Source organism: Pecten maximus, chromosome 6, assembly GCF_902652985.1.
Source record: "Pecten maximus chromosome 6, xPecMax1.1, whole genome shotgun sequence".
In the NCBI taxonomy this organism is placed as follows: Eukaryota; Metazoa; Mollusca; class Bivalvia; order Pectinida; family Pectinidae; genus Pecten; species Pecten maximus.
The window spans coordinates 43354018-43364119 of record NC_047020.1 but is presented as its reverse complement, the minus strand read 5'-3'; the positions used below and the strand labels follow the sequence as shown (position 1 = coordinate 43364119).

Sequence of the window (10102 nt, the reverse complement as noted above, 5' to 3'; positions counted from 1 at the left end):
CCGACTTTCCATTCGTTTTTACAATATGAATAAAAACATTTTAATGTAAATTACAAACAATATTATGTATCATTGTAATTCTAATTTTTGACAGTCCAGAATATCCTACCATAACATTTTAAAAGAATAATTATATGTCGGTTTTGTAACTTCATCCATTTTTCTGACGGATATTTGATAGCGCAAAATAAACTTGTTATTTTTACAGAAATACACATGTATATATCTTGAATCGCGATCGGGTTACTCCTGTGAAGAAGCACAAAGTTTTATATAAAAAAAAATTCTGGCGTCTCTTAACAATAACAAATATGTCGTTTGAAATGCGACAACTCAAGCATGATTGGCATGCATTATTTTCTTTGAATAAATCGATATTATACGTAATGTACAGGCCTAAACACCATAATCCTATTGATCCACGCCATCTGGTCTTTGCAAGACTCGTTTGGATTATATATTTTTCACATACTGTACATTCTTATTATCTGTAATGTAGCCTATATGGAAGTCTAGTCCTCGACATGTTTTCGTAGTGTAACTTAAAATTTGATGCAATATCCTGCAGAACAATTTGCTCATTATCATGTATAATCATGATTATGTCCGAGGAGTTCCGATAAAAAATGCGGGAGTTTGTTCATGCAGACAGCAAAAGGCGAGACTCGCGCTGCAACAACAACATCAAAAGAACCATGGTCGTGATTTGAGGGAGACAAAAGACAAATTTACAGACAGGATGTCTAAGGTAGGACAATATTCTTCTCTTCATTATGATGTTGAAGTGTCGGTTGTTTAAATTTCGGATTTACGTTTATCTGAATTGGCATTTTGACGCATTGCATCGATATGTCAATATCCAAATGAACCGAGTATATACGCAGAAGCAGACGTTTTGAACCCCTATGGATGGTACTTTTCCAAAGTTAACAGGCCGGGATTAAGCTATTTAGATATATAATTACAATCTTACCGGCCGTCCAAGGTTATGTATGCCCATGTCGTACATATGAATCATTCAATGGCATGCCGGGTGACAGCTGTGCACATCAACACAGGGATTTGAAATGGAAGATAAAACTCTAACGTTAGTTAGATTTGAAATCATGTTAAATCATAGATTGTCTGACGATGGAAGAAAATAAAGATGATCTATCTTTTTTTCTTGTCTTCAAACATTCCCCCACTTGAAAAGTTTATATGTAGGCGAATCAAACTATATACATTGTAATGTTGTGATAATATTTCTTATATTTTGCATTTTTATGATTTCCTGAAGGACTTAATGGATCAGTTTACCATTCTGCATTCCAGATGCTTTTCCATAATATTACCATTTTCTCTGTATTTAAACTTCCTCTTGAATGGCTGATCATATTTCAGCTGAATTTGTTATGAAACATCATAGATGATATTCAATAAAAAAAGGATAGCGAACTTGAAAACAGGGCTCAATGAAGAAACTATAGTAAAATTTCAGTCAGCATCATAAGATATTGTTCCTGCAAAACCCTAAGGTGTCAGTTACCTTTCTAGCATAATATAGTAGAATTTCTCAGATTTTATGCACTTGTTCCACTAAAGCCCTAATTGTGCAGCATAGCATTTTGCATGATTTAAATTGGCATCTAGGTGGCCATCTTGGATTTCAGTTTCAAAGTTTAAAACTTTTCAAGTAATACCTAATAAAGTGCAATTCACTGATGAGTTTGTAGAGATGTGTACCCATGTATCTTTACTTAACAATCTTCTTCAATACATTCTAGTATCCTGATGGGGGGGGTCTAGAAACTAAGAATTCATCTTTAAGACATGGCAGCAGGGGTCGACATTAACGCTTGTCCGATTGTCCTGTACCAGACGAAATTGATGTCGGACAAGTGAAATCATTAAAGTACTTGTCCGACGGGACAAGTAACAAATCTGTCTTTATGTTTTATTTATGTTATATTCTGAAGTCAAAACTGATTCAATACTCACTGTAAAATGAGTAAAAACTCCTTTAAATTGTGTTAACCATCGAACGGAAGTGAGTTGATCATGCTTATTAAAGCTTCATTCAGAACTACATAGAAATGATGGTAGACTTCCGAGGGCTCTCGAAAACATGTAATCGGTATCACTAGTATGTTTGAAATGCATGCGAATGCTGTACATGTGAGAGCATTGATACTACGACAGATACCGTCTGCTGGAATCGTAATAAAAATGAATCAGTTTTGATATAATTAAGGAGGCTACAGATGAAGCAGACTGCCGTGCCCTAGAAAACGGTGACATGTTTTAATGTTTTCACAGTAGTAAGTTTGTTTAGTCGAACAGTTCTTCATGAAAGTTAATTATTTTAAAGTACTTCATTCATCTGCTTTTAGGTAAAAAAAGGATGGTTTAGTAAAACTTAAATAACTTGTAATAATACTTTCTTGTTGTTTTATTGTTGTTAGTAATTATTATGAGTCAAAATTATGGCTTGCAGTGCTTACCTCTACTTTATAATAAATCATCTCGCTGTTTACACATAACAGATGGAAAGTAGAAACACATGTAGGACAAGTGATTATGTCATTCGGACAAGTGAATTTATCTTATCACTTGTCCGAAGGGACAAGTGCAGAAAAAAGTTAATGTCGACCCCTGGGCAGTGTACGTTATAATTGATACTCTAGAACATCCCTTATTTGAAATTTATTTGAAATCAGGGTTTTTGGACTAAAAGTCAAGATTATTCAATCAAAGTTCATAACAAGGTGAAATTCACTTTTTATTTGGTAAATATTTTTCTAATTGAAATATAAAGCAAAGTTGATCAGAATCTTCCATTTATAAAGTCAAATAAACTTAATTCCAATTCATCATATCAATGGTAAGGGTTACGTACATACATTTATTACATTTTCATCAGTGAAATTTTGAAAATTATTTACTCTAGATAAAAGTGATCTTGTGAAAAATACCACTTTTTCTGACTTGACACTGCTTATAAACAGCAATGGGGGAAATTGAAAGCTGACCCAGGATATTTTGCTACAAAAATGTTATAAACAGATTATCTAACAGCATTAGTAATACCAAAAATATTTCACTTGTGTGGCCAACATTTTGATATTTTCTTCTGTGCTGCACACTCCTGAAAATTATCGAAATATTAGCCCCACTGGTGAAATATATTTGGCATTACTGAAGACACTGTTAGATATATCCTCTATGTATTTATGCCATGTGTCATTGGGATTGGGCCTGAATACTGCAGAAAAATTCACTGACATTACCACTGGCTGAGAAACAGAAAATCAGTTTCATCAGTTTCAATATATTTAGTACAAGGTTAGATTCCACTAAGAGTTATCTCCTTTTTACCGGCTTTGAAACTGTGTTGGTGTTGTAGCACAGTTGGTGGCTCTTGAGTCATCCAGCTGTCTCCTTAAGTTCTATCTGGTCAATTTTTCTTGGAACCAGATTATCCTGTTGTGTTATAAATATCCAGGATGTCTGCAGTGCATGGTCTTACTTCTGTAGCCTGAGGACTTTGAGCTAAATGAATATCAATATTATGTTAAAGTGACATTTTAGTCTAGCTTAATTTTTATAATTCAAGCAGAATAAGAAAAATATATCTAGATGAAAGAATTCACACTTATACTTATCTTCTATGTAACCAATGTCCAACAAAATCCTTTGGTTTGAATTATAAAATCAAATTATATTGTAATTATTATAATTATAAAATCTAGATTGCATTTTCAAAAAAAAAAAAAAAAAAAAAGTAGAATTTGATAATAAGCATTAAAGTTATAAAGATATGTTTACAAAAACAAAGAGAATAAGTTTCATTGTATTTTCCTGTTTCAAATTGATATATATTAGAAAAAATTCAACTCATTGACATGTTGTAATAATGTATAAAAGATGATGATGATGATGATGCATGATGATAATGATTCCTTTTCAACATGTGTGAATGTTAGTGTGTGTATTGACATCTTCTTTTTACTTATAATGGAAAATTTTGAAAAAAAATAAATAAATATGAAAAAAAACATGTTTGCCACATATACCTATTGAATAAAAAAGTATGCTTCATTCAGATTTCAAAAACAGGCAGTTCTTGAACAATGTAGATGAAAGTGTAAAATTTATTTGAATAAAGTAGATTAGCTGTTGCCTCTGTTGCTATGGAATTTGTGTTATTAATGTTATTGCATATAACTCTAAAGATAAAAACCTTTGAGTCATTCTTCATCAGTGTATCTAAAAACCTGAAGCTTTCTCCTAACTTATCTGCCATCAAGACTTCCATGGGAAATTTTTGTTTTTGTCGAAGTCCATAAAATGTTTTTTTGGATGTGTCTGATATTAGGTAAAAAAATAACGTTTTACACGGTTTCTGATAACGGACAAGATGATTTTGTCTGTGAAATATGAGGGATGCTGGTTCCCAAATGAGCTGTATATCTTTCAACTATGTAACCCTCGGCCATCATTTATCAGCAAGAGTATTGACTATAAAAACACGGCACAAATTTGTCTTAAAAGCCGAGATGGAAAAAGATAGTGTGCAAACCAATTTTAACCCTGTCAATGGAGAGATGTTATGATTTTGTATGATAAAAGACCAGACTTTCTATGAAATGGAAAAGCCTGGGAAAATGATGAGACTTTCACAGACAAATCATAATGTGATAAATTCAATAACATTCAATGATAAATTAGATTATGATAAAATTCAATTCAGTATCACAACAGTCTGACAAGTCAGATGTGAAGGAAGACAGATTTTATAGGAATCCTGCAAATCTGATCTAACCAGTGATGATGTGAAGCGTTGGTGCCATCCAAGGTTTCCTCCCTTTGCCAAGGAAAAAAAAAACAGCGGTGAAATTTGGATATGTAGAACAGTGTCTGCATGCTGTCAGATGTATTCGGTGCCGACCCTCGTGTTGTTTCTTCTGCTTGGTCTCTTCTACTCAATATGTGGATTAATTAGTATTCAGGATATATAGTAAGCACAATCATCAAGACAATTGACAGAATAGATAGACTTCATTGTACAGATCCAGACTCTGTCAATCAGCTGTATAATGGTTTAACACACTATGACCTGAATTTGGAATTCTATTGAGAAGAACAGGTGAGTGCTGTATTGATTTTGATCATCTGGATGTGATCAGTGGTAAAAGTGTTTATAGCTCTCTGCTGGTCTGTAGGAAACCTCGTATACCTAACATTAGTTAAGCTGTTTACCAGGTCAATATCTCGGAGCACAACACCATTCTGCTGTGTTCATGATCATGCTTTTTGGTTGTTTCTGCGTAAAGGTGTTTATTTGCCCTATTCGCATTACAGTGTGTCTGGCATGCTATTGATTTGAGTGACCTTTATAACAATATGGTGTCTGAGCGACACACTTCTGTCCATTACACTGACCTAGCTATACCATATAATCTAGAGTCATTTCTAGATATCATTATGGTTTTCTGAATTTTATTTTCATTTATTTGAAATATCTAAGATATGGGCTTGATATATATGCATTCAAATAACTCTTCATTCAAACTAATGAAAAAACCCTGTAAACATACCAGCAGCTTCCTACTGATTTGCCAAGAGAAAAGTCCTCTTAAGCTAATTTGGTATCTAGAGCGTTAGTCTATAGTATTAAAGCCAGTGGTTTTGGATTAGATTCTTAGCAGGGACATAAGCAATATATCATCTGCTAGATGTAAACTTACTACATCAGCCTCTTACATGATCTTTGGTGGTTTCTGCTGTTGTTAAGGGGACATTGAGGTTGGAGAAACAAGGCCTGCTGTAAACCATTGCATGTTGATATTATTAGAGAGGACTAATATTGATACCCATTCATATTTAAAGGGTTGGATCATGGATGTGTATGTTTCTTCTTTTTCTTTACTACAGGATCATATTGATAGAGTCTACCAAAATAGATTTAATGTCCCAAATCCAACACTAATGACAAGATCAATTTTGATGGACTCTACCAATATGATTTCTTTTCTCACTAAGTACTATTTCTTTTTGTACTTTCTCCATTGTTAATGGTGTCTCCCTTGTCACACACAACCTTGGTTTTCTCTGTTGTCAATGATGTCTCCCTTGTCACATACAACCTTGGTTTTCTCTGTTGTCAATGATGTTTCCCTTGCCACATACAACCTTGGTTTTGTCTGTTGTCAATGATGTTTCCCTTGCCACACACAACCTTGGTTTTCTCTGTTGTCAATGATGTCTCCCTTGCCACACACAACCTTGGTTTTCTCTTGTCAATGATGTCCCCCTTGCCACGTACAACCTTGATTTTCTCTGTTGTCAATGATGTTTCCCTTGCCACACACAACCTTGGTTTTGTCTGTTGTCAATGATGTCTCCCTTGCCACACACAACCTTGGTTTTCTCTGTTGTCAATGATGTCCCCCTTGCCACACACAACCTAGGTTTTCTCTGTTGTCAATCAATGATGTCCCCCTTGCCACATACAACCTTGGTTTTATCTCTGTTTAATGATGTAACTGCCACATACAACATTTACTTTTCTAAGCTAATGATGTAGTGGCCTTGTTTTTTGCAAAAGTGTTTCACTCTAAACACTAAACAGACAAACCAAAAAATTGTATGTTATATTGGAGCACTTAAAATATAAATGACATGCTTAAGATGTTAGATAAGAAAATACAAATACTGTTTTTTTCTTTAACCAAGTTACAAATGCAGAAACTCTTTTTGAACAACTGAAACATGGTGATGTTTTCTTTGTTATCGTCATGGTTATGTAATAGTTGTGGTTTCAAGGTTTCGTTATTTGTTCTAATGGAAATTTCATGTTTTGTGACAAACGCAAATGAAATACTTCAGCTAAAAAACAATGAAATTTAATCATACATGTATGATGGGTCTGCATGCACTTCATTCCAAATCATATAGACGTTTTATAATTCAAATTTCAGAAATTGATTTTCCTTTGTCAATTATGTTTCTGCATGCTTACATTTGAGTAAATATAGGTCTGTAATAACAGTTTTCCTTGAAGATCAATAGTGGAGAACAATGGCTTGGCAAAGTACATATTGTAATATACATCTAGCTGTATATGTATCCATCAGGGCAAAGAGTGATTAATTAAGGTTAGGTCTGGTTCTGTCGATGTTGTAAATTAATAAAATTTATTTTGAGGAATTTTTTTTTTTCTGGTTGCTGTGAAGCTCCCTGGTCAAAGTTCTAAGCTTTTATGAAATTTCATCTTCATGAGTTCCTGAGGGGCTCCCTCTGCATGCTGAGCTGTTATAGCTTCCTTTTTTGAGTCTCCGTAAAGCTTCCTGCTGGACTGTACCCTAGTACAACTTATAGGTATATTACATTATAGAGAGCTCCCTTGTCAGAGCTTAGATTAGCTTCTGTTTATATTTTTCACTGTGTCTTTGTAGAGCGCGGGCCCTGTGTGCCGAAACCCTTGTACGACTAATGGGTCTATACTACAATGACTCAAACCTAAATTGATCAATATTCTGTACACTGAATAAAAGTAAGCAAACATTTATATGCATCAGACATGTTGTAATTGGTTTTTAAGGCAATAAAGCTAAGGTTTCAGCTCTGATAATGTACATTATTATCTGTGTACTTAAATCTATGTGATCTTGACATGTTCATTCGGTTTCATATCTGTATAATTTATTGAGTTAATATTTGAATGACATGTACTGTGAACAGAATTTGTGGGAATTATTTTGTAAGTTTTTATTTTTTTTTTTAAATTTTTTAAAGACTTTAAAATGTGTACACGTGAAGAAGAAGCACCTTGTGACAGTAGGTGCTGAAAATGTTTAATTTTTGTTTATAATTTTTTTTTTAAATCTTTTATTTTTAAAGACATTTTTATTCCATAAAAACATTGTATAAACATCACATCACATACACAAACATACATGAAATATAATAGGTATGGTTTGTAATCATACAACCACCACCACCATCATCATCATCATCATCATCATCATCATGAATCATCATCATGCATCATCATCATCATCTGTGCTGAAAATATTCGTAAAATTTTTGAATTGATGAGTTTGATCAGTTTGTAAGACGAACAGTCCCATCATTATAATAGTATAGGACAATAATCACACTGATTATGTTAAATTGTTGTGTTAAATGTTAATCATATGGTTTCTATATCTGGTTATAGGTATGCCATGCTCCATTACACCATATCACCGAGGGTTGGTGTATTAATTACTCGCCAGAGTTATTAGTATAATCAATCTAGAGCTTTAGTGTATGTCTATCAAAGACTCAATCTCGTTTTCATGGCAAACTGAGCTGAAACATTGATCCCAACATCTGGTTCAGTAGCGACCTTGTAATGAGTCCGTAAGTGGTGTGTGTATATTACGCTATCATGTGTAAATTTCCTCTCCTGATAGGGGAGATAACCGTTCATGTAATCATAGACATCAACACACACGAACAATATTTTTACAGGAGTTTTATACATAAACTTAGTATTATGTTAAACATCTTATCTCTGAAATACAGGTTTTTATGGTGCAGAGATTTCACTGTAGGGCTTTGTTAAACCATAATATCCCAGTCAGAATCTCTCAGATCACAGATGAAAAATAAGTTGCTCTTAGAATGAGATATGAGGAAAAACTCTGTAGGCAAACCTGATCTGAAAGTGCTGCTGTCAATCAAATGTACCTTGTTATAAATTAAGTTGTAATGATGTGTTCACCCTTGGATTGGGGCCCAGAGATTCCTTTGGTGTTCAGTGTAAGGTATTCTAGCTAGTGTTGCAGGTATTCTGAAGCATCAGGATAGCAGTCAAGTTTCTCAATACCAGCATAGTTATATAAAACTTCTTTGTAAAATAAGGGTAAGCTATTTTCGTAAACTTCAAAACTTTTTTTTTCAAATATTTTACCTCACAAGTTGTCCAAAATTGAATATTTTACCTCACAAGTTGTCCAAAATAAAAGTGGATCGTTGTCTTACAAGGATATCAAATATCATATACAGGTCTCTACATCCTGTTATTTCCATTCATTTCTTTAAGTTTGAACTGTGGCACTGGCTGCAAAACCAACACGTAAATAAGTCACTTTCTTATTTTTAGAGTCTAAAGTCTTGAAACTTTAACTCTGGTTGCCGTGCAACAGTTTTGAAGCTGTAGATGATGTTTTTTTGTCTTCAAGCTATTTAATAGTGAATTACAGACATGAACAGAAGGAAGGATCCCAAACTAACAGCAAAGGGTTTGAGCTGTACATGTGTATCAATGTTCATGTACAGCAAGTTTGTGTTACACGATTCATCAATGCACTCTTTTGAATCAAAAGTCATGATAGCTCAGTCTGTTAGACATCAGCCACATAACTATGTGTGGTTCGATGTTCCATACCCATGTCGGTTTGTGTTTTTTTGGAAGCTGAAAAACAGGCCGGATTGATTGTTGTGATTGTGTTCTTGGGCAAGACACTTTACCCTAATTTCTCTTAATGGAATGTGAGGGGTATCCAGTATGTTGTTCAGTGAGGTAGTCACCAGCTACTACAAGGAGACCCCGCCTCATATATTGACCCTGGCTGTGCATGGAGCGATAAACCCAGCAAACCAACAAACATTTGAAGCATTACTCCTTTTATCATTAAACATAAAAGTGTATAACAGCTATAATAGAACTGTATAAAATTTCGTCAGACATATTATTCAATATACATATAGTGCTAATAAACCTAAGATTGAGTCTCTGTTTAGACTGAGGTGACTTTAATTGTATTTCGATGTGGTGACTGTCGTATCAGCTGACTTGTGACACTCTGCCCAGTGGGCACACAACGTCTAGAGAACGTTTCAGTTACGTCAGGATGCAACGTTGCATTTAGGTTATAGTAATGTTGCAAATGAAAGTTTGGGGAACGTTTTCATACAACGTTCCCACAACGTTACTGTGTTACGATGTGGCAACGTTTTATTTACGTTGTATAGACGTCACAACGTCGTATTATTTTATTTTCTACTATTGTTACATATTATGTACAACAAAGACTCAAGTTGTTTTATACAGTATTTTAATGTCTTTATT

At 34.0% G+C, this 10102-nt stretch overlaps 1 protein-coding gene across 1 annotated transcript in view; it reads left to right on the top strand.

The window, feature by feature from the left end:
• Window positions 1-663: 663 nt before the first annotated feature.
• The window catches only part of LOC117330198, a 111808-nt gene continuing 102369 nt past the window's right edge, over window positions 664-10102 (top strand). Inside the window, exon 1 of the mRNA XM_033888421.1 lies at window positions 664-748. Coding sequence (XP_033744312.1) covers window positions 740-748 — 9 coding nt within the window. The 5' untranslated portion in view covers window positions 664-739. The remainder of the gene's footprint in view (window positions 749-10102) is intronic.